Source organism: Athalia rosae, chromosome 6 (genome assembly GCF_917208135.1).
Source record: "Athalia rosae chromosome 6, iyAthRosa1.1, whole genome shotgun sequence".
In the NCBI taxonomy this organism is placed as follows: Eukaryota; Metazoa; Arthropoda; class Insecta; order Hymenoptera; family Athaliidae; genus Athalia; species Athalia rosae.
Window position 1 is genome coordinate 8,592,336 of NC_064031.1, and position 25,922 is coordinate 8,618,257.

At 37.7% G+C, this 25,922-nt stretch overlaps 3 protein-coding genes across 12 annotated transcripts in view; 2 read left to right on the top strand and 1 right to left on the bottom strand.

Moving 5' to 3' along the window:
• Nucleotides 1-5,420: 5,420 nt before the first annotated feature.
• On the bottom strand, nucleotides 5,421-15,634 carry LOC105693673. 3 transcript variants are annotated; one of them, XM_012413754.3, is made up of 4 exons: nucleotides 15,409-15,634; nucleotides 15,092-15,320; nucleotides 9,888-10,049; nucleotides 5,421-6,978 (listed from the first exon to the last, which is right to left on the bottom strand). In XM_012413754.3, the coding sequence occupies exons 2-4, from the start codon at nucleotides 15,165-15,167 to the stop codon at nucleotides 6,752-6,754; spliced, it is 465 nt and encodes a 154-aa protein (XP_012269177.1). In that variant the 5' UTR covers nucleotides 15,168-15,320; nucleotides 15,409-15,634; the 3' UTR covers nucleotides 5,421-6,751. The 3 variants fall into 3 exon arrangements, with proteins under 3 accessions (XP_012269177.1, XP_012269178.1, XP_048513266.1); XM_012413755.3 differs by having other exon boundaries at nucleotides 15,400-15,634; XM_048657309.1 differs by having other exon boundaries at nucleotides 15,092-15,634.
• A 1,043-nt stretch (nucleotides 15,635-16,677) lies between these two features.
• LOC105693652 (alpha- and gamma-adaptin-binding protein p34-like) lies at nucleotides 16,678-20,772 on the top strand. Of its 4 annotated transcripts, XR_007279006.1 has the most exons (8): nucleotides 16,678-16,892; nucleotides 17,010-17,182; nucleotides 17,249-17,363; nucleotides 17,491-17,652; nucleotides 17,816-17,938; nucleotides 18,014-18,191; nucleotides 18,868-18,990; nucleotides 19,653-20,286. XR_007279006.1 is itself a non-coding variant. In XM_048657308.1 (7 exons), exons 1-7 carry the CDS (start codon nucleotides 16,829-16,831, stop codon nucleotides 20,605-20,607), a joined length of 924 nt encoding a protein of 307 aa, XP_048513265.1. In that variant the 5' UTR covers nucleotides 16,678-16,828; the 3' UTR covers nucleotides 20,608-20,772. The 4 variants fall into 4 exon arrangements, 3 of the variants coding, with proteins under 3 accessions (XP_048513265.1, XP_020712409.2, XP_020712410.2); XM_048657308.1 differs by lacking the exons at nucleotides 18,868-18,990; nucleotides 19,653-20,286 and adding an exon at nucleotides 20,499-20,772; XM_020856750.2 differs by having other exon boundaries at nucleotides 18,868-20,286.
• A 2,366-nt stretch (nucleotides 20,773-23,138) lies between these two features.
• Nucleotides 23,139-25,922, top strand: part of LOC105693639 — a 42,414-nt gene continuing 39,630 nt past the window's right edge. For 3 of the 5 annotated variants that reach the window (XM_048657303.1, XM_025746237.2, XM_048657304.1), the window contains exon 1: nucleotides 23,140-23,894. In XM_048657303.1, coding sequence (XP_048513260.1) covers nucleotides 23,795-23,894 — 100 coding nt within the window. In that variant the 5' untranslated portion in view covers nucleotides 23,140-23,794. Of the gene's footprint in view, nucleotides 23,895-25,922 lie in introns of all 5 variants that reach the window. The other 2 variants (XM_048657305.1, XM_048657306.1) reach the window with 2 other exon arrangements.

A 25,922-nucleotide genomic window follows, 5' to 3' on the forward strand; every position in this document is an offset into this window, starting at 1 on the left:
TAATAATGACAGTAATAATAATTCACTGCAAGTGAGAATACAATTGTTTTACATTCATTGATTACACTGAAGATATGTAAGACCCTCGTGATATAAATTACGACGTACCTCAAAAAACATCATTTTGTGTAAACTACGTATAAGATTGGTTTGATTTTCTTTGGGTCTTTTCTCGAAACCTCCGTAACTATTAGGTACTACTTTACATAATCCCTGTAGATCAACTTTAAAATGTAAACGATCTGTGATTTTAATTGATATGCTTGAACACCGAGCAAAATTTTCATAAACTCTGTCGACAGAATCGTTATTATAAGTATATGGTACGGACTGTTCAGAAATTACTTTCTCCTGAAATCGAATAATATACCAACAGTTTATTCGTGTTGTTTATGAGAAGAATGAAAAAAATTTCCATATAAGTTTTTGCAGAATTTTCTGGATCAGAAGTACATGAATCTGCAGTTCCGAATGATTGTATCGAAAAAATATGGCGAAGTTAAAAATTTATAGAATCCACGATAGTTAATTAGACCGATCGTCTCGTTACTGCTAATAATTGCGTATTCGTCGATAATTATTCGATTCAATTCATCACGGTAAATATTTTCAGCTGTTCGTCCGGAATGGCGAAGCTCATAACGCATATTATTAATGCGGTTATATCCGCTGCAATGGCAATTAATAATGCGGCAAACTTTATTCTGAATCAATGCACACGAAGGTGCCAAAATTACGACATAACTAACAAATTATCAATCACGTAAGCTCGATGGAATACCTAATTATATATGTACGCATTATTTATCAATAACTAGCATTGCACACGCGCGTTTAGCGCGCGCGGCATTTCGTGTGTTCATCGTGTTAATTTTTTACACGTAGTTTTCTCTCAATCTCATATCATTACACTTCACACACAATTTTTTTTGCTGTCAGTCTACATTATTTGCATTAAAATTCACGTGGTCATCAGCAACATTCAATTTATCATCATCAATACAAGATCTGTTATAGATATCCATATTCATCCATATCTTTTTTACGGATATGGTATTCATGCTGCCACTGTGAACGAATTTTTTTAATATCTGCTTCTTCATTCAAGTTTCTCAAAATTTTTCGACGGCCCATTTTTTGTAGAAAATGAAGATTTTTACTGGCAGCTTTTCCACCGGACCGAACCGCTGGAAATCTAGGGCAGATCAGCCGATATAATCTGGCAGCAATAACAGCTGTTAATAGATTAAAAATCTATTACAAATCTCAATTGTGAATTGATTAAATAGATTGGGTGAACGCCTTTGTATGGGCTTTCAAAGCTCAAACAACCTCAAATATTAGTCATAAAAACAAGTCATTGTTTTCGTCTTAGTCTTTAAAATCATCATCATTGTCTTTGTTAAATCATCATTATTATCCCAGTACTCTTTCAAATTCAAAATCAATCGAGAAAAATGGTGTGGTCACACACCAAATTTGGGGCAGGTTTGCTAAGCTCAGATGTGGTGACACAACGAACTTATTTTGTTCTTGTGGCTTCAATGTTCGCACCTTGGAAGAAGAAAAATGGAACAGGTTCAATTCGCACACTTAAATAAGGAGTTTCAACTATAGTGTAGAAAATAACAATTTTACTTACCACAAGATATAATAAAATGGACTCTTCGGTGGCAATGTACGTATTAATTTGGAATGTGTAACTCTTTAGTTCGTATGGACGTATGAATTACAATTAAATTGAAGCTTTCAAACTAGTAGAGTCAGGGAAGGTATTGTGGTAATTCGGGTAACGGCGGAAGCTAAGGTATTCGAAGAGAGAAACAAGAAGAAATGCAGCCAAATTTAGTAAAAACTTTTTCATTTGTGGGAGGCAAATTAAACTCACCATAAATTGTCAAGCTTCGGATGGATAACAATTGCAGATCTGTCGTGTAAAGTATGGCGTATTTTGCACACTATAATCTTTTATTATGTAAAATATGTGAAATAATATTCTTCATATTCTTTTTATGATTTCTGTAAGCTGTCAAAGACATAAACAATTAAGCGATAAGAAAAACAGAGGTTTATCGCAGTATTCAAGTTTCTCACAGCCAACCAGCAAAAGAATCAAATGTCAGCAATGTAGAGCGGCACGATTCACTTATTTCGCAATGAGTCGACACCTGTCCTTGCGTTCCACAAGTTGGGATTCATTTCTATTCAATTTTCCGATAAATAATGATAAAAAATGCGGGCTGGCTTTTACAGTAGAAGATAGAGCTATTTTTATGTTGAGAAACACATTAGGTTAAAGCTATTTATTAATTATAAAAATATTTGACACTAATTTTAATTATAAAACGTTTGTGATAGTAGTTCACGATATTATCGTGATTCAGCCAAGACTAAAAATATTATTATTTTTGAAAAGTAGTGCACTCTCGAATTTCCCTCCGAAGCTTGACAACTTATGGTGAGTTTAATTTGCCTCCCAGAAATGAAAAAGTTTTTACTAAATTTGGCTGCATTTCTTCTTGTTACTCTCTTCGAATACCTCAGCTTCCGCCGTTACCCGAATTACCACAATACCTTCCCTGACTCTACCAGTTTGAAAGACACATTCCAAATTAATACGTTAATGTCATTCATCGTATCAATTTGTAGTGACCTTGGCTTCCAGTTTGTACTTAACGCATTACTTGATATTCCATCTGCATTGAACTCAATCTTACATAGCTGAAAATTTGAGTTACATTTTGCATTCGATTACGAATTTTCATAAATAAAACATACGGTTGACCTACTGCATCAGGCTCAGTTTGAAAATGATGGTTTTCGTCATTTTCAGCTTCCATGTTCACAAGGCTCACCGTGGAAATGATATTTTTTTTACATTTTCAGCTTCCATGTTCTCAAATTGATCATTCATATACTCAAAATGTAATTTTTATTATTCAACACGCCGACGCGTGTGTCATTTTGTAAATCAAATGTGAATCGATAATCTTGGTTATCGTAACATCATATTCATATTTATTCGCTTCGTTATAAACAACTTTCAAGTTTTAACGCAGCCAATCAGCAAACGAATAAAAACTCAGCTGCGTTCAGCGGCACAATTCACTCATTTCGCAAAGTCAAATCGGTCCACACGCAAAATGTAACGGCACCAATCGGTACTCGCTCGTTTCGCGGCGCGAATTCAAAAACACGAGGCTCATCTCGTTTCATCTCGAACTGCGAGTTTCGATTGGTCATCAACTTTTTAAAATAGGATTGTAGAAATGCACGCGTTTGGTGTCTGCCGAGAAAACGTAAGTACGTACCTATATGTATGTACGTACATACATACATATGGGCCATTCCACGTGAACCGGATCAGTCACCTCTCAGATATTTTTTTAATTTGGCATGTCGATTGTCCATGGAGAGTTAGAATTTTATGCCAGAGGATTTTTGAATTAGTGCAAATTTCGAGTTATTATTAACAATCGAAAAATTCAGCAGCGGTTTCTTCAAAAAATCTTAACTTCGTCAAAAATGATGTGAGATTCAATTTTTTTTTTAGCATTCACGCGGATAAGGCCATAGATTTGAAAAAAAAATAAATAAATGGTGCCAGAAGAGTTTATTTATCATTTGTTTATTCAACAATTAATTTTTAGATGATTTTTAAAACACTAACGGATAGCACCGAAAAATTAAAAAAAAAAAGGCTGACTTATACTTTGAACTATATTACAGCCTGTGAATTGATTTCAGAGATGCGTTCGGTTTCGATTTCGAGTAAAAAATCATCAAAGTTGGCGGCGCGCGTAAATTCTAGCTCGTCGGCGCCTATGCGCGTAATGACGCGCGTCGAGCGACAGCGGATACCGTCTACTCTCCATGGTCGCTACCCGGTGGACGCTCCACGGCGACATTCACGAGTCATTTTCGCGATGATTGACACCGTTAAAAAATCTGAAAAAAATACCGTAGCTTCCTCATGACTCTCCAAAGCGATAGAGTCAAGTTCTAAAAATGTGTTATTTCTCGTTTTCGAGATATTAGGACATATTATTGTGTCTTAATATGTCCTAATATCTCGAAAACGAGAAATAACACATTTTTAGAACTTGACTCTATCGCTTTGGAGAGTCATGAGGAAGCTACGGTATTTTTTTCAGATTTTTTAACGGTGTCAATCATCGCGAAAATGACTCGTGAATGTCGCCGTGGAGCGTCCACCGGGTAGCGACCATGGAGAGTAGACGGTATCCGCTGTCGCTCGACGCGCGTCATTACGCGCATAGGCGTCGACGAGCTAGAATTTACGCGCGCCGCCAACTTTGATGATTTTTTACTCGAAATCGAAACCGAACGCATCTCTGAAATCAATTCACAGGCTGTAATATAGTTCAAAGTATAAGTCAGCCTTTTTTTTTTTAATTTTTCGGTGCTATCCGTTAGTGTTTTAAAAATCATCTAAAAATTAATTGTTGAATAAACAAATGATAAATAAACTCTTCTGGCACCATTTATTTATTTTTTTTTCAAATCTATGGCCTTATCCGCGTGAATGCTAAAAAAAAAATTGAATCTCACATCATTTTTGACGAAGTTAAGATTTTTTGAAGAAACCGCTGCTGAATTTTTCGATTGTTAATAATAACTCGAAATTTGCACTAATTCAAAAATCCTCTGGCATAAAATTCTAACTCTCCATGGACAATCGACATGCCAAATTAAAAAAATATCTGAGAGGTGACTGATCCGGTTCACGTGGAATGGCCCATATACACGGACAACGTGAAATTGCGCACCCAGATTTTGTGCGCAAGCGTGAATCAAAACGACAGTCGAATTTATCATCTGCTAGCGTGTTGTACCAACAGCCTCAGATTTCAGCTGTAGCTGTCAAATTGTCGATCACCAATACAGCTGAGATCGCCGTATTTAAATATGACTGAGGTTAGGTTAGGTTAGGTGAATGATGCGACACAAAACCAGACACAGATAAGTAGGGTGGCATAGCATCAAATAAAATTGATCAATTGAATGAGAGATTAATTAAATGTCGACAGAAATACACTCATCGAAAAGTTCAGGTTAGGTCCTTGTATTTGACAGCTAAATCTGAAAGCGGAGTGTTGTTGGACATTCTGCGAAACAAATGCCGACGATCGCGCATGTGCAAATGGGGTGCGCAATTTCACGTTGTCCGCTCTGTATATATCTATATGGATATAGAATAACAATCAATTGTGATAGTCATACTTTACGTCATATCGTATCTCTATAATATGCTATTTTATACTGTTTTTTTTTTTTTTTTTTTTCTAATTTGTTAAAAATGATCGTTATTATCCTATAAATTTTTTAAATATTCTTTCATCATTATAACTTCAAAATACTGCATATAGGTATACCTTATACCAATTAAAATTGTTATATTAATTCAAATAATTTATTTGTTTTCAATTCTATCAATCAATTCCGCGTTACAATAAATATACCTATATATTATACGTATATTACATTTGTATCTATTTTCGCACATATAGCCCTCCCACTTATCGTTACCATGGTGATTATTATCATTATTATTACTCGTTATACATGATACAACTTAATTAGATGATCCGTTACAATCATACACATGGTCTGTCCTTGTAACAATAATCGCTCTGATTTTTTGTCAGTAATCCCTCAGAGTGTTAATTGCTTTTTCAATTTTGCTTATCGTTTTCTTCTCGAGCTTCTAAAAATTTCAACCTTAATTCAAACACCTAATTTTGATATGTATAACTCGTTAATTCTTGTATTTGCAAAACGAAAAGACAACCAAAAAACCAACAAAATAATTTAACAAATTAATTAATAATTTAAAAAAAGCCACTCCGTCGAAAATGTCAAGTTTACCTTTGATACGACCTCGATATTTTCTCCGGTATATCCCGTTGAATTCCGCTATACCCGGTAAAATCTACGAGCATTAAGCTATGCCACAGACGATGATACCGATCGTAACTACTAAGTGTCATCAAACGATTCTCCGTTCGTCCGTATACGTTATTGGCTGCAGTATTTGGTATATCCGTAGTGGAATGTTCTCACCGTGTCGTTTGGCCGCTTTGCAGTGCCTGTATATTATAAATTATATACGAATCGTCGATATTGACCGTTGTATAATGCACGTGTATAATATCTACCAGTAAGTTCGATGCTTCGCATCTTATATTTTTTGTTTGTTTGATTTTTTCCTTATTTGATTTCATCCTTGCTTCGTTCATATTTGTAGGTGTATAAATAAGCTGGTTGGGAACGACTTTGGATTCAGGAAACTTGTAACCTATTTATTTTCAAATATATATTTTACCGTGAATGACCGAATGTCGACTTTCACCGGTGAATGTCAACAGGTACCAAATACGTCGGTGAAAGATCGAATATTTCATCACATTGTTGTACATTCGGACCCTCTCCGGTGTGTGTCGACAATCACAGATATGCTCTGCATGGTGAATGTCAACATTTACCGGTGTAAGTCAGAAATAAGGGTACTACATATTTAGCTAATATTTCGGACACATACTAACATAAGCGACTATGCGAAAGTCAACATTCTTCAGATTTCGATGTTTCACAGTAACATATATATAATTATATTCCCTAATGAACATATTCTTAACCTTGACGAGGCTATGACGATAAAAATAGTTTTTACTTTTATAGATATTCCTCTTCTCTTCCCGCCTTTCGTATTTTTTTCAATTACATGGATTTAGAACCCCGCTAATTTATGTCTAAATAAAATGGCTGTCAATGCGGTGGTGGTGGTCCCGATGACGGACATTGGCAATTTCGCATTTGCCGCGTTGCAGAGATCCGTAGTACAGGCACAATACCAGGCAAGAACATCGTGTGTACCGCTTCTTTGCACACAATCACCGTCGTCTCTAGAATCCGTTAAGAAACCGCAGCCTCGAACCACACGCGTTTTTCCGTAAACTAGATGGCGAGAGAGAAAGAACAAATAAATGGCGAACAAAATTAAAAACGAAATAATAGCATCAACGGCGGACGGATGATTGGGAATGAAGGATAAAAATTAAAAAATATATATATATATATTCAGAATATTTCAAAATGGAGACAGTTTTGTTCTATTCTATTTTTTTCTTGCAGCGTGAGATGAATGTCCGAAAATTAAAAGCGTCGTCGATACATATTACATTATTGCGCGAGCAATGAGAAGGGTGGAGGTAATAAAGTAAATGCGATCTGTGACACTCTGTCTTGCAGATGGTATACCATGTTGGAAATCGGGATTGACGACCCGGTTACTTCTTGGCGATCGCTGTGGCAACGGATACATAAAACTGCATTGCAGGTTACTACGTACGTACCTACGTACCTGACTTGCTGCAGTTTTGTAAAACTATAAGGTAAGAGCTGCTGCCCGATCCAGTTTGTTTGCCAATTTTATCAATAGCTATAACTGTCGATTGTAGACGGACTAGAAACTCCCTAGGATACTTGTCCAGTCGAATTAGGTTTAATATTAATGTGGAAGAACATAGGCTGGCTGATTTTTTCAAATTTTCTTCGGACCAGTCGAGAGCTACTCTAAAACGTCTAACATTTTTTTCGAACGGGTTTGGCCGCAAAAGATTCTTGAAAATTAAAAAACCCATATTTCGCGATATAACTTTTTTTCTGTAAACTTTTCGGAGAAAGTTTTCGTAAAAAAGTTGTTCGTCGTGAAGAGATCGAAATTATGAGCCCAATTTTGAAATTTTATAAAAATTAGTTTACTTGTAAATTGCAAGCAAACACGGAAAATTTTTTTTTGGATTTTTTCGAATAACTCGATCAATAATTAACTTGTGGTATTGTAATTGATGGAGCAGTAATTTCAATCCTTTCCCCAGAGAATATTTGAAGATTCGCTCACCCAGGTTTCATAGTTGAGCAACAATACGCGACGAGGCAAAATCCGCGGATTGCCCATACTTTCTTACGAACGATCGTCACATGGTGCCAAACAATCATGAAGGTAGTGTTCTATGAGTTCTTTCTAGATACAAAAAAAAAAAAAATTTTCCATCCATAAAAACTGACTTTTCCTGCGATTTTAAAATTTTTGCTCCCAAACAAATAAAGATATCTCTGATAATTGAATCCAAATTCGAATAGATCTTAAAAGATTCTCATTGTTCTTTCTTCATTGAGTATTTCAGCCAAAAAAAACCTGAATTTGTCAATTAGAACCGGAGATAACAGTACCTTAGATTTTGGGTGATATTTATTGCTGTGATTAATATTAAGAAACTAAAAAAATATCAAAATGCGTCAAATACTCCACAGAATAACCATGAATTTTTTCAACATCTTCAGGGTAGTTTAAAATAATGAAAAAAATTATTGAACAGCGTTGAACGCTTCGAGCCGTGTCCGATCGGTTGAAATGCATGGTGGGGGGTGCCGACGCGCGTGGTGGAAGGGCCGAGCGACGCGAGCTGACCGATACACTTAACAAATAACCATCTTCGTTAATAATTGTCGTGGATAAGTATTTTTTTTCAAACCTACTTGTTTTTTTTTTTCAACTTTTCGAAAATCCACTTGTATCTTCGATCCGACCTATATTGAGCCTTTTCCAAAAAAATTCATATGTCTTAATTCGAAATATTGCTATAAATTATCTGAAAATCAGATTCAATGTTTCTATAAAAATGAAAACAAATATTGTCCCCGTTCAATAAGTCTCCTAGCAGATTACAGAGGAGGATTACGGAAAAAACTGCCGCATATTAGGTCTTAAATGTAAATACAAATTAGGACTTATTTGTCCTAATAAATAAGTCCTAATTTACGGGCATTTCAACCGATCGGACACGGCTCGAAGCGTTCAACGCTGTTCAATAATTTTTTTCATTATTTTAAACTACCCTGAAGAGGTTGAAAAAATTCATGGTTATTCTGTGGAGTATTTGACGCATTTTGATATTTTTTTAGTTTCTTAATATTAATCACAGCAATAAATATCACCCAAAATCTAAGGTACTGTTATCTCCGGTTCTAATTGACAAATTCAGGTTTTTTTTGGCTGAGATACTCAATGAAGAAAGAACAATGAGAATCTTTTAAGATCTATTCGAATTTGGATTAAATTATCAGAGATATCTTTATTTGTTTGGGAGCAAAAATTTTAAAATCGCAGGAAAAGTCAGTTTTTATGGATGGAAAATTTTTTTAATTTTTTTTGTATCTAGAAAGAACTCATAGAACACTACCTTCATGATTGTTTGGCACCATGTGACGATCGTTCGTAAGAAAGTATGGGCAATCCGCGGATTTTGCCTCGTCGCGTATTGTTGCTCAACTATGAAACCTGGGTGAGCGAATCTTCAAATATTCTCTGGGGAAAGGATTGAAATTACTGCTCCATCAATTACAATACCACAAGTTAATTATTGATCGAGTTATTCGAAAAAATCCAAAAAAAAATTTTCCGTGTTTGCTTGCAATTTACAAGTAAACTAATTTTTATAAAATTTCAAAATTGGGCTCATAATTTCGATCTCTTCACGACGAACAACTTTTTTACGAAAACTTTCTCCGAAAAGTTTACAGAAAAAAAGTTATATCGCGAAATATGGGTTTTTTAATTTTCAAGAATCTTTTGCGGCCAAACCCGTTCGAAAAAAATGTTAGACGTTTTAGAGTAGCTCTCGACTGGTCCGAAGAAAATTTGAAAAAATCGGCCAGCCTATGTTCTTCCACATTTATATAGACGACATTTTCTGCTTAATTCGACTGGACTATACAGAGTAGGTATTTGTTCCACTGCGACAGTAGACCAAGGAATCTAAGAATACCGTTTAAGGATGTCGAAACGGAAAAAAATGCATTACTTTTTTGCAAAGTTTTTCTGCACAGAGTTGGCTCGGCATTTCCAAGGTGTTCGGGTCTTGGTTGAAAACTGCAGTTGACGGTCCCCAAGGTGTACGAATCGAAGGGGTCACCGCACCGGGGGTCGTATTCGCTGTTACATTGATAACAGATTATGGCATCTCCTGAAAGGCGAACACAAGAAATCAAAACGCTGTGAATCCTCAAGAATCAAGAAAATGCATGAAAATGACCTTTCTTTATCGAATAAAAAATGACGAGGTAATTTTGATATTTCCGTATTGTAGAAAAATTTTTAATCAAATTCACGTTGGTCGCATGAACTTTTTGGTGACTCATGCGATAAAAATAAGATGTCCGTTGGACGGACTAAATAAATTTGAAATTATGTATAAAGTACACATATATTGTGGTCAATTCAAAGTATATGCACATCAGGTATGGTACACGTAGTAGGTTACAGAGCTATCCAATCTGTGTGTGACAGTTACACATATACCTACATCACATACATACAAAGTCAACTATACTGACCTATTCAAATCACTTGTATGCGCGTGAATAATACAAGTGTGTTGTCATACTTCAAAGGTGAACTAATGCGGTTGTCGTATCAAACGAACATGTTATCTGTACACAATTTTTTTACATTTTCACGAAGATGTTACGTTCCAATAGGGAAGACGTCGAAAAGGTTCCTCCCGTTCACGATGCTTTGTGGCACTTGAAGAGTGTGGTGAAGGTTAGGAAAAATGAAATGAGTGATTTTTAACAAACTTAAAGTACTTTTATTGAATAATTGATAGAATGAGTTTGAATGGGTTTGGAAAAGAACGATTGAACCATGACGTCCGATCTTGCCGGTTTGGAAGAGGAGTGGAGAGTGTCCGCATCAGGGTGAGACTTTGGGAGGATGGACGTCCAGGGCAGGGGGCAAGTGCACCTTGCGCTGCAGTTTTACGTGGGAACAAAGTAGTAATAGGAGTCGGAGGGACTAACGGTCAGGTTTCGAGGGAGATAGGAAAGCGTTGTAGAGTACAGGGTCTGAACGTAACAAAGATTAGAACTCAAATTATTATGAATAATAAGATATAGATATATGCATTACAATCAAACACAAATTTGTAACCTGATCGAAGGTTATTATATCCGATTAAACAACAATCTTTATTTTTGTTTTTATATAAGAATAAAGATTCGTAATATGCGGTTCAGATGATTTATATTTATACTCGACAAATGTAGATTGAGTTATAAGAGAAGAATAATATCAAGAACAATTTAATTAAAACGAATGAAATTGAATAAAAATGTCTGAAAACCGCAGCGCTCTATAAGTATAGATAATGTAGCCACAATTATACGTTGTCGGCATAAGTTGACATTTTCTCGACATTTGAGCGCAGGTACAAGATCGCAACTCGATTCTCTCGGTGCACTTTTTATACGAAAAGAGAGGAGAGGGGAGAAGAATAGCCGTGCACTACATAGGCAATATGCAGAAGTGGATCTAGCCGAGAGCGGTATAAAGCGGTAATGATTCTATGATAAGCTCAAATTGTACGATGCATTTGCTAGGGCAATCGTGAGACGCAAAATGAAACATCAAGTTCGAGTTCTCAGATTTCGTTACGTGGCCTTGACTCTGCAGCAAACAAGTTTCGCTGACTGTGCTGATTATTTTATTTTTTTCTTTTTCAAGATGTTTTTATTTCGCAAAAAAAGATTTATCGCCATTAGCAGGTGACTACAACAGCTATGGATATACGCACACCTAATTTGGCGTGAGGATAGATTAATAATTTATAGGTCGAGAAAGGGAAATGAAAAGAAAAAATAATTTCATAGATGTATTCGAACGACTGTTTATAGTAAGTTAACATGTTCCAGTTGCAATTTCATCGATCTTTTCTACATTAGATTCCGATTTCTTTTACATCGACTCGCTCACCCAATCGGGTAATAGAAAGAAAACGCTCCAGGGAGATCGAAACTCGGCTAGGACATACGAATAGATTTCTTTAACCGACAAACTTTCGTTGAGCTGGAGTACGTCGAATCGCGATGGATCATATCTGGGCCACTATATGTCCACAAAAAGATAATAAAACAACTGGGTGCATGTAGACATTTTTAAAATAAAATTCGATGACCTTCGTCAAAATTCTTGACACAAATCAGCGGTTTTTTCTTCTTTCTTCTTCACATGATATTATGCCAGATTCGCATTGCAGATTCCAACGCATGATATGCAACGCGTGCGAGTAAAACGTTGCGAACCACAAGTTGATGATAGATTCTGTGCACAAACTTGATCGTGCAGACAGGACATCACACCATCATACGCTGTATTGCACGATTGGAATGTCAATGCTTGATAAAAAATTCGTATACAGTATAAAATTTAGCGAGAATATATACATATATTTATCAAACGATCATATATCCGCGCGTACGAAATAACACGAGGAGCACTCGTAGAATTTGAAATTCGTTATAAGACCGTACGTGATTTTTATTTCGCCGATCAAATATTATGCGACCGGCATAATAAATAAAACGGTAATTTGCATATCACAATTTCATGATATAGGTATACATATATATAAATTTCCATCAGCTAGAGATCAACGATTTCTCGTAGACTATTGCGGTACCGTACAACGTGAGATGAAAAAGTTTTTCTCAGATCGTACTCGATTGAAAAGAAAATACAAAAAAAAACAGCTATTAAACCGTACAAAAGTGATAAGCTTATGAAGTATCGGTGTGTGAGTAGTCAAGGAGTACAGCCAAGCCGTAAACGAGAGCCTGCAGAAAAGTGGGTCGCTCGATATCCCTGACAGAGGGAGACCATGGAGCAGGAAGCTACCGAGAAGTATAAACTCTGGACCGAAACCCAAAATTTAGATAACACGCCCGAAAGCACATTTGTAAGCAGGACGCGTTACCTCTCTACCAACGAAGTTCCTTTCCGGTTAAACGACTCTTCTATGTAGTTCTATGGGATTTCAGAGACACTTTTTCTCTGCTCTCGACCTAGGCAGTGATCTTCAGACTCCGGAGTTGATATAATTATTATGAATTTACTTTACTTGCAAAGTAGATCAAGGATATTCGCGTGGATATTTATATACGTCAATTAGTTTTTCATGCACGGTTAAGCGGATATCGGCTCCTCGCAGAGAGCACCTAGCTCAGACTATCGCCTTGCTATCGCCGTATGGTTCATCTCTGTTCTCTTTTGATGAGCAGTGGGACATCAAAAGGAGTTTCATCTTGTAACACACCTTTTCTGAACGCAATCCTACATATGATCCACGTAGACAAATACCGTCTTCCCTGTAGGTACCCGTAACAATCGCCAAAAATCGCGTGGACATCGTGGGCATGTAGACGTAGCTCTCGATAGAAACTTCATTAGTATACGTTGTACATACATATACGTTGTACGTTGTATATATTCGCTACGCGTAAAAACCTGTGAAAACTCTCTAACGCCGCAGGGTAGGGATATGCTCGATCGAAGAATTATAGGTACGAAATTACAAGTTTTAGGGTCAAACAAATAACACTGTGAAATAATCGATGTTTCTACGCACTATCGAAATAAAATAACGATAATGATACGGGTATAATCAACGATAACGAGGTTCATTTACATTTTCTATGTACAAATGTATACGCAAAAATGGGCGATTGTATGCCCAACAATTTCGAAGTGTGCATTAACTACCGATGCACACCGTTATATTCACACGGTGGAGTAATTTCAATTACTATATTCGCTTCGCGGTTAGAATTTGAAGTTTCATTAATTCTTTAGTGTTTATGCAGATTAAATTAGTCCGTCCTGAAGCAAGGAACACGCGTTTCCTCGGGCAGCTGACTGCTGCTTTTTGCTTGGCTCAAGTTCACCGAGCGTTCATGGCTTCAAGAAGGTTAAAACATTAAGCCGTGTAAAAGCTGTTGGAAGCTATAAACACCCAATTATAAACCTGCAGGTCTGAATTTGATCTGGAAATCATTAGGGGACATGGATATATATTGTTACGCTGGGGGAAATCTCTTCACGGGATCTCAGCGTATACGCATCGCATGGTCCGATAGGTAGGTTAGTGCCAGTCGAGTAGGGCTGCTGTCGCGCTGTCATGACGTCGCGTCGTGACCAACGTCATGATGTTTGACCGCGGGCAGTCGGCCGCCTCCTCTTGACGCTACCTCCAGACTCTTCGTCAGATGTCTTTGACGTCTGTCAATCTGACGTTGCCTAGTTGGCTGTTATTATTGTAAATAACAGTCTGTTCAAAACTAGCAAAGAGAGCGCACGCACCTTCTCTGAATAAAACAGACTTCTTGCAAATCTATTCCCCTGACCCATTTATTCCTACTCCGGTTATCCGCCCGGAGTAACAATATGTATAAATATATACATATGTATACACCTGGGCAAGTAACTCACTCGGGGTTACGTATACCGGTCGAAATGAAACCTTAAAAGTACTCGTGAGACTTTGTACGACTTCACGAGAGCTGCTTAGAGATATCTGTTTGCGAGCTCTCCGGCTCGTCTCTAATCCCTCGCCCTCTTTTTTCCGTCGTTCGCGTGTGTACGTATGCCTGTATCATTTCCCCTCGCATTTGCGTTGGTATTCTCACACCCCGCTGTGTCATTTTTACCCTCGTTACTGTGACCCTCACATGTCTAACCTGCATAGTGCAGCACTTTCAGGATACTCTTATGCAAACACGTTTCTCAATACAAACGTGTACGAAGAGAAACTGAGCAATTATCACAATTCAGGGATTTTGAAAACCGCCTTCAGTCATACAGCGAATTCGATTTAAAAATTTATGCTAATCTCAAATCACGATTAAGTTGAAGAGAAACGGTGGATTTCTATTATGTTTCTCACAGATGCCAACGCTATACTTGTATAAAGGTGCGAATCTGAATAGGCAATTGATCGCAATCTTTACGGACTCTAATTATCATAGGGTTAACTCGACGATCTCTTCGCGCGCACAGATGTAATGGATAGAAAAGAAAATCTTTCGAATCTGCGCTTTCGTAATTACCATTGCCTTCAAATATTACTTGCAAAATATGTAACTGATTCATTGATCTGTCATCGGAAAAACTAAACCCACGTAAATAATTGCGGAATGTTTACTTCTTTCTGATATATGTATTTAATGGACTTACCAATATGAAAAACGGTGAGTAAGACAAGGGCGAGTATCGCGGAGTGCGAAATAATTGGATTGCAAATTTTTGCCATAGTCTTAAAATCACCGGACCATGTGCTTTGACGAGATTACGTGAGATGCGGTTCGTTCCACGAAAGAACGATGTAACTTCTTACGTATTATTTACTCGTTTTTCGATACCCCGAAGAGCTCCTCTGGATCCGCGTGCAGCGGTTCACTGCAAACTGTTGTACGGGAGCAAGTTTACACTGATCATTGATTTATCTACGGAGAATCTCATTCGTAATAGCGGTTGTATCTTACGGATCTTACGATATTAACTCGGTATTAGCGCTTCGATTTTTTCCCAGCTGTATCAATTTTCTTGCGTGTATATTTCTATGCACAATTCTAGAATGTATTATATTCGAACTTTATATTATTCTACGGCGGTACTTTATTTGTTATTCTACGGCCGATACCGCCCCGTGTACTATATTCGAGTTCGCGGACGCTTCTGACGAGTTTCGGACCCTCTGAGCCATCAGCCGGGAGCCTGACGCCCTGACCTATGAACCCTGTTGCGGTCCTTCGCGCTCGCGCTCCACGTTCTGCCATACGGATCACTTATCGTTCGACAGCGACGACGCGAGTCGACCTAAAAAAGGGTCCAAGACCATACACCGGTATACCTATAATCATCTCCTACAGGTTGACCACCGAAGACAGTCTCGGCACCTTTCTTTACAAGTTTTCTATTAGCTTTTTGAAAACCTCCAAGATTCTTTGATTCATTTTCCAGAGAAAACTATACTATAAATAAACGATTGACAAAATAGAATTGTTGAGCCGATTTGTAGATTTTTCGGGTAGTTGGGAACAGAACGTTCAATTATTGTTCGTAAGATACAACATGAGCCCCTGCAAGGTATAAGATAGCGTATGAACTGGAGTGGGATACAGACATACCGTGTTTTTAATGGTCCTAAAGATGCAAGAACTTTCTCTTTGAGAGAGTACAGATCTATACAGAATTATACCTATAATTCTCTCGAGTTTGAACTTCACTATCTAAAGTATGCCTACTTGGAGAAGTTAATAAGAATTTAACAGACACATATGCTTGGTAATATGCGGATTGAAAACTGAAATAAATCAATATATAATAAGAAGGTAAAAAGTAGGAAAGCATTGCCCTGCGGTTATCAGTCTGATACTTCCATGTTTAACTAATTGGCTACCATGGCTTCGATATCGTCCAAAGAAAAGAAGACCGAGTAATCTACATCGATTACTTATTGCTCAATAATGGGTTAAAGTTCGTAGTTCATATTTACCAATCTACGTGATATTCGAAAGTAAAATTTATTGCGAAGTAATAAATGTAGATCTAAACAATATTTGCATTATCGAAGGCCGATTGCGGGTCGCCGAAAAATGCATCAATTTTGGCGAACGCGCTACCACTAACTACCCAAAACTAAAGTCGCAAATGCAATAATGGAAATTTTTCTTTATTCGAACTTTTTAAACTGCACATGCGCATGCAACTAGCAGACGAAACCCAGGTCACGTGGAGCTAGCACATGACGTACGTACTCTTGTGTTCAATCGATCGCTCGAAAGTCAACTTCTGTCAGACCTGCTTAGTTAAACCTAACCTCCTAGACTTCTGGTGGATAGAAACAAAATAATAGTATCAAATATCTCCGAATTGCAGTGTTTGTGACGAGTGAATAAAAGTAATAGAGATATGAATTTACCACGGGTACTTATCGCAAGCACTGTCAGCGGTAAAGCTGACGACATAGCTAAAGGTATTTTTTATAATCCTTCGCAAATGTGACACGCACGTAATAACCGATATACAAATGTTTACACCAGTAGATTCACAAATTTAGTAATTCGATTATTGCTTCATCTATTTCCCATAGAAATTGGATGCAAAGACTTGCTGTCAAAGGATGATGTTATCAAATACTACGTCTGGGACATCGAAAACAAATATTACAAAGCACAGGTTCTTTTGTGTACGACAGATAACCCACTAATTAAAATTGATTGCGAAGGAGTAGAGGGGTTGGTGATTTATTTTGATGGACGACTGGTGAGTTTTATTCAATGTCAATTTTTACCAGTGTTCCAAACTCGTATTTCTCATTCTTCCTGATAGGACCGCAGAACAAACTCACTCGACGAATGGGTACCATTAATCAGTTCTCTCTCCGAAGCAGAGGTACAAATACTTGCATGGGATTCTGCAGTTCCAAGTGCAAATGTTGAAGATCGTAAGTTCTACAGAATTAGACCAATAGTTCTGTGATGTACAATGACTACGTAAACTAACGGCGTTTTTCTAGCTGATCAAAAACCCTTTGAACATCATGTCTATGAGAAACTTTCTTGTTGTTTTAGTTCAGGACTGGTGCACACAGTACAAATTCGAGCTCGTTGATTTGAGTCATACAGATTCAACGGAGAATCCGGATGACTCAGATGAAGAAAATGAGAAACATGGTATAAACAGAATTGTAGAAGCACTTCACGCCCACACATGGCCAAACATGGATCTGAAAGGTTTGCAGTCTTTAATAATTTCTACATGCTTATTTATAGTCTGTGATGTGTGCATGATGAATAATATCTCTCCATAAATTACCGAATTGATCAAGAAGTAGGGGTGTGATATTTCCTTATCTTTTTGCACTCGCATTACAATTACGAGTTATTACTGTCGCAGGTGACACCACGATGCCAGAAAATGTTTGTACAGATATCACAGACGTGGATGAACAACTGCAAGGGGTACATTTGAATCCAATTCACAACGTGTCACAGAGTTTACAGTTAGAGCACATGTTAGGTAAGTAAAATTGCATTCGAACTCTATATCTGACAATGAGCTGTAAAATAATGTTAATTTATGACATAATTGCAGAGGGTATAATGGGAGGTGAAAATGCAGATTTTGGAGAACTTTTTGGGCAACTGTTGGCGATGAAAGAACATGCAGCTTCTCTTCCCGCGAACCAAAGACGAGCCGCTGCCGAGCAATTGGTTACGGCATTCTGGAAAGCTATGGGTGGAGATTCAGAAGAGATCGACGGGGTAGAGCAGTGAGCAGTTTTTTATTTCGCAAACATGAGCGTAAACGTATACGTGTATGTGTAATATCATAGATATATTGAAATTTTTAATTTGTCGAAAAAGGCTCACTCAAAGGTTGAATTAAAAATAAGAATGAATTTCTGGATAGAAGAGTGAGAAGAAGCTTAGTTTGAAAAAGAAATTTCTTTCTACGATCATTATTAACAAAGATATTCATTTGTTGGGTGAAGAGTCGAGCGACGCGTTAGGCGACCCCCACTACGTAATCTGGGTCCCCCACCATGCGACTCGTTCGACTTGGGTCGTTGCGGCGTATCTTGAGGCGATCGACGCTGTCTTTTTTATTTTCATGATTTTAAATTAACCTGATGATGTACAAATTCATGCTTATTCCTTGGAGTATTCGACGAATTTTTTTATTTATCGCAATTCTTAATACCAATTACAGCAATGACTACCGCCCAAAATCCGAAACACTGTCATCTCCAGTTCTAATTCACATACCGAGATTTTTTTTTTTCTTTAAAATACTCAGTGAAAAAAGAACAATAAGAATCTGTTAAGATCTATTCGAATTTGGATCCGATTATCAGAGATATCTCTATTTGTTTAGAAGCAAAAATTTTTAAATGGCAGAAAGACTCAGTTTTTATGAATGGAAATTTTTTTTTTTTTTCTAACCAGTAACCACTCATGGAAAACTACCTCCACGATTTTTTGGTACCATGTGACCATCGTGCGTAAGAAAGTGTAGGCAATCTACGGATTTCGCCTCGTCGCGTATTGTTACTCAACTATGAAACATAGGTGAGCGAATCTTAGACTATTATCTGGGGAGAAGTTTGAAGTTACTGCTCCATCAGCCCCCATACCACAAGTCATCAAGTTGTTCTCGTTATTCCTGTTTTTTTTTCCTCAATTTTTGCTCCACCCGAAAATCTTTCCAACATGACATAATCACAATTTCGTAAAATGTTTCGTATTGCTGATGCAATATTGTTTGCGGTTCGGAAGGAAGACTTATATTTTTTTTCACTCAGAAATTCTCATTCCACTATAAACGTCTCTTCTCAAACTGTATCTTTGTCTTAGATTTTTTTGCATCGATTAGACTCGAGTAGAAATACTCTCAAGTATCGAGCCTTTGACAAATACTTTGCACTAGACGATGAATTCATAATTTACGTAACATGTTATCAAGTTCACAAAGAAACGAACAACGAACAAACTCCCACTCTTACGCCCCAACAAGAATAAAATATATTTTTAGTTTTTTTTTAACGGTAATTTGTTCCAGCGAAAATGCAATACTACACTGTCCTAAATCCGTATTATCACAAACTATACTGAAATTATTTTCAACCGAACGTAAATAATTCTCCTTCATACAGAAAATATTGTATTTCAGATTTTCGTTCTCGAATGCGAACAAACTATCTTAATATCAATTTGCATTAAAATCATTCTAGCGACGACAGACGCTCATCGAGTGCACCCTAATTGCGATAGTCCGAGCGGTTACAGTTGTTGCGCGTCATCGTCTATAAGGAAGAATTTAAAGATCGGATCTACAGATCGCTCGTGCGGCGGGCCGACAATTTTTTCAGAGGTCGATGAAGGGTCTGTTTTACCATCAAAACGCAGATGGCGACCTGGGCTGTAACTTTTATTTTGCAACTTACAATTAGTTAGCCCCTTATAATTCTGACTTTTCGCAACTTGTCCGATCTAGTTCAATATATCTATGGTAATCTGTTAAATAGAATAAATAAACGATAAATTAATAAGTACAGTGAAATTTCATGGCCGTTTGAAATCAAAACGTTTCCTAGACCCACCTTTAATTAGGCATTATACTGGTGGTCCAAGATGATCCTATACCACGACCTTGGACTTGAACTTTTATTAGTACAAACGAGAACACCTGTGCGACGTAAAAAGCAAAAAATGAAAACTAACGTATCATAACCCAAAAAAAGAATTATGCGATTCAGACGACTCCATGAATTCACGTTCGCAGGTATACACATACTATATGTATGTATATTTTATGTACTCTTTCGTCGGTGAGAAGAAAAGAGATTATAAGAGTTCATTTGAATACTCGTTTTGTCTTCAATATTACGTGTTGAACCCGTCAAAACTCGTGTGGACGTAGCTGTACCTTGGTGTCTCTTGCTTTCTTCTTTTACATCACTTTTAGAATTTTCATTAGGATTAATCTCCGGTCGCTATTCACTGAAACACAATTTGTTCTTTAGCTTTATGTGTCTTTTTAAAGACGATAATAGGATCCTGTATATTTCTTTGTGCAGATCATCGACTACAATTACATACATTCGTTGTCGAAAACTTGACCTTCGAATACTGAGCGGACTGCGTCACACAGAATTTTTCGGTGTTACTTTCGCCTATGAAGATTAAGAAAATAGTTTCTCTTCTGTATATAACACCGAGGACATAAGCATCATTTCATAGCAATCGATTACATGTTACTTTTCCACAATCTTCCTAAACCAGTTATCTATCCTTTGTTGGTTTTAAAATTCCACGCATATGAGTCCTGCGCTGGAGTTTCACTAACGTGTATTTAAAATCATCGATGCAGATTATTTATATGTATATAGGGGAGGGGGGGGGGGGGGGCAAAATGGGGTAGGGGTGGCAAAATGGGGTACCCCAAAAATTTGGTAAAAATTTTGATATTTTCAAATTTGATAGTATTGAAAACAAGAGATTATTTTTCATTGTTAACAGCATTTTATTTGATAATGAAACAAAAAATTTTTTTTGCTACGGCAACTTGAAATTTGATTATTTTCCTTTAATTAAAAGTGAAAACGAGAAAAATCAGCATATTTAAGTCCTTGAAAATATAACGGTTTCTTAAGTACCCCATTTTGCCCCCCCCTCCCCTATATATATCGCTGCTAATAAAACAAGAGGTATTCACGCGCCTCTTGAATGTCGATTCGTTTGTTTAGCTTGAAAATTCTTTAAAAGAAACCTTGCAAGGGAATTCGAAAGGAATATCATCGTGTCGTAAAATAATACGGGGATAGATGCGCGAATATTACTCCCAGCCCAGTAAAATCTCTCGCCGAACGAGCGGAGGTGGTCGAGAATTGTCGACAGATTGCAGTTGAGTCGAAGATGGTTTCCACAAATGAATCATCTTCCCCTCTAATCTGCGCCGATCTCACATTCAATCTCTTCTACGTTAGCGTCTCTTCCCCAGTTGGGAATGGAGAAGAGGTTGCCACGACGCGACATTAAGATCAAGATTTAGGAAGAAATCTCGGCTGTCAAGTACTTTCGCGTCTTTTTGACGACAGCTATTAATCATACCACTTGAGTTTCTTTTCCACCAATTCGTACACGTCTTCTCGTGGCCAAGACTCAAGCTTCCTAGGGCCGCAGGTGCCCGCAGGAGGAACCACCAGGTGAATACAAATGTATACATTTTTATCAAAGAATCTTACCATTTCTAGGAACTGTTTTAAATTATTATAATCTCCAAATCATTCGCCAAAATTAAGAGATTCATGCAATAATACAAAGTACATACGTTATAAAAATCTAATAGCCGATGAGTACATAAATATAATATGTAAGAAGCCACGGTTTTCGAACTCACAATCTACCGACACGCATTGTGGAGTCGCATAGTTGATTCCTCCGGCGTTTATTTGTTATCTAATCTTTTTCTTGTGCTGCTATATAGGCCCGTTTTAGCGGGTGTTTTACAATTGAGTAACATGCAGAGACATTACATTGCAGCACATTATATTGTAATGGAGGTGTACACGTATATATATACTTGCATTATGAAGTTCTTTGTCAGTTGCGACGAAAATGCAAGTCTTTCAGGGTAGTGAAAAAGAATGCTATACTGCTTGATCAGCTTTCACTGTACATTTATCATTATCGTAAATTGCGTAATGTATATTAACGCAAAAACTGTTGATATGAAATAGTATAATATACTATTTATTGTTAGTAAAACGAATTTTCAATCAACTCGATCAAATAACTAAATTAATTTGATCCAATTTCGTTTTCTATTTTTCACCGTGACAGTATGAGCAAACATAGGGAGCACTGGAATCCTCTATTGCCTGAGAGGCTAATTCGCGTATCTCTAATGAATACTAACTCCTTCCAAGTAGGGTCTACTCAAGCTCCAAAAACTTTCGATGAAACGATCTTCAATTTTTTCTTTCACTTATTGTTAGTTTGTTTCCTCTCGCTATTCGATGTGGTAGTTGCTCGAGGTACCGTAAGAATCAACCGACCAAGTCAACAGTTAGCTATACTATACCCGAATGCAACCACTCAAAAAATGGCTTCGAACACAGACGCAATACCGGCAAAAACACCAACGAAGCGCAAAAATGGGGGAAGGAGATAGAACCAATCTCGGCAAGCCCTACCAGAGTGTGCCTATGGTATTTAAATTTTCCTTACATTAGCTCACAAGACAATCCCTATGCAGAAGATTCCTCGCTGCAAATTAGTTTACCATATTTTTATTTCTCGTCTGACAGGAAGTAGAATGTTATTTTTCAACCATTTCATCCCTCCATTCATGAACACGGCATGCCGACAGTTTCGCTGCAACGCGCAACGTTGGGAGTATAAAATGGAAAGAAGTACCGGGGTCTTTTTTTTCCGATGATTGGCCTTATTTCTTCGGCACTGCTAGAAGTTCTCAGAGGGCTTTCGGAGCCCCCGGAGGGGTCTTCGAAGACGTTCGATGGCGCGTCGCGCGGATAAACGGCCCGCAGCGGGGCTGACGAGAATTGGAATCGAGATCGCGGTCTCGCGTGGTACCAACTCGGAGAGGGATCCGGGGGCCCGTATACATATTGTAGAGTATAGGTTGTACGTTGAAGTGCCGAGTGCCGGGGGGAATCGAGGCAAGAAGCCGGCCCGTGGAACGGACACCTTTCTCCGGTTGCCAGGACTCCAGTCCCCGCCGAGACACCAGCTCGAAAATAACAACTATCTAGTGCCTTTCGTTTAATCCCGCGTTGAGTATCGCAGAAACAGAAATTTTAATTGTATAAGACTAAAAAAATAATCAATACGAATTTTTAGTTATTTATTAATAATTTTTTTCTTCACATACATTGTACATGTACTCAACGATATGAAGTACAACCGAAACTCTAAATTATGAAGAAATAATTGAAAACGAACAGGAAGAAGACAGGAAATAAAAAAACTTAACACGCGGCTTTACTTGGGGTTAATTGTTGCTTGAAAGAAACAAAATTTCTTCACGTCGATCCCGTTTTTCTTTCTAATAACTACCCCGCGAAACTACGCGGACGCGTTGACTATCATGTAGGTGAGTGTCGATGCGATATATAATAATCACCGACTATTTGGATACCAGCTGCAGCGGAAGACCTGGACCATAATTCTTACAACTAAAAAGTGTTACACGATCAAAAGTTCTTCTGATTAGATAAAAGTGTGAAATTTATTAAACGATCTGTAAAAACGGGTATCAGATTCACAGTCAATCGAATAATAATCTCCACCGCACATAAAGGGCGGGTGTATATACAAAATAAAAGTAAGGCTGCAGCTCTAGACGAACCGCATGAAAATGGGAGAGGAGATGCGGCGGTCGAGGTTCACCAAACTTCTTCCGTTACTCTGCATCTTTGCAATATGTGTCGCCGGGGCAAGCGCCCTTCAAGGTAAGTCACGCAGCCACACCGAACAACCTCGGTTCTCGCAACATTCTACATCCGCGTTTCTATTATTAAGTGGGTATAATACACATTACCTAATACCAGACATATCTACATGCACACTGGGAGAAACTAGCAGATTTTTCATATCGTGCGTACAGCTCGTGTCCGGGCACAAAATTACCGCAACACTGACACAATATTGACCCCGGGGCATTAGCTGCAAAGAGTTATAAATCGACTCGTATAACACGGCCGCAATAAGAGAGAATTCCAAAAACGCGTTCCACCCTAATTTACCGAAAAAAACGAACAATCAATTACATAACCTGCGAATAAAGGTCACTCAGTTTTCAGAATCGTTCCGAAAAAGATAATTATAAAACAATAACGTTTACGTAATAATTAGTACACCGAAATTTTTCATAAGAACTCCACGTATGGGTCGATCGTCGATAATTTTTTTTATCAAACGGTCCAGCGACGTAGTAGGCGGTGTATGGTCGCGATTTATCCAAGCGTATCGCGGGTACACCCTATGGCTGTTGACCTTGTGCAGAGGAACCATGTCCGCGAAGTAGTGGGTATATTATCAATTACGATACACGTTCAGATTATGTCTGTTACAGACGGCCTTATAAGCATTCACTCACCGCCATTTTATACATCACACTGTACACTATATCGGTATACATATACATATACTCTTGCAAATGTGCGAGTAAATATCATAACCTGAGGAAAGAAACGAACAAAGACATGGATTAGGTGAACCGTACTTTTATGTATTATACACGCATATTTACCCGTATACGTATATATACGCTCGGTTCTCGCGGTTCGGAATAATAAACTTTTGCTGCAGCACCGGGTCGAGCTCAGGAAGCTGCGGTGTATTATATGCATGTATATTACGCATATACCGAGTGAAAGATAAAACCGCTGTACAAGATGTATGTTTGTATACATATATATATTATTCATCCATTGCAACTCGCACAGAAAATTTTTGTAGCAGTCGCCATGTATACATATAATTATATTATTATACTATATGTATAAAAGTTACGGTCGTATATAAATCATGTACATAATTGTTTCAATTTCTCGGAGCGATCGCGCTGACTTAAGGAATAAAATTATGTATATGTATATAAAAACCGCAAGAATGATAGAAATTCCTTTCTCTATACATATCTATACTCTAACGAACGCATACATTTTAAATTTGATTAGTTTCAAATTTGACGATATCTACGCATGATATATTCCTCCATACTTTTCGCCATCTACGCATTAAATTCTACATTGATTTATCAACTTTTTCTCAACATCAATTTCATGTATCTGTCAGCGCTCTGTATAATACAATACACTGCGCCGTACGCGTGGGCGACGAGCGACGAGCGACACGGCGCTGGTCGTGCTTATGCGGGCATCGAAGTCTCCGGCTACAACACGTACGGAGCGCGTTCCATTACAGCTGTATCCCGTGCAGCTCTGCTTTCGAATCAGCGGCTAATTTGAAATGTCAGTCTTTATTCTATTATCTGTTCGGAATTTATCTGAAGTCACATACATTTTCATTTGTAGAAATACGTATACGTGTAGGTATACCCGTGAATTATAAATGATCAATTTGTGCGAATGTGCGAATGACGCGCCGGTGGTCATATGTGTCCCTATATTACATATCGCGTGTTCTCGGGGCTTCCCCGGGCGACGCGGTGGCGATTCGACGGGTAGGTTTATATTACCTATACTTGTATACTGCAGAGAACTTTCTCCGTTGATTTCTCCGTATAGTGCGGCGTATTCCTCTCGGCATGATTGGTTCCCCAACGAGTGATTATAAATTATAATCGCTCAACAAATATACTGCATACCAAGATCATTATTATTACCGCTATACCTTAAATGTAATACAATTTCTAAGTACTGCCGCGGCAGGTGTCATATATACGTTGGCATATACAACATATAATATATAGTTATCAGATTTCGAACAGATCGGGCGAAAAAAAAAAATTTTTA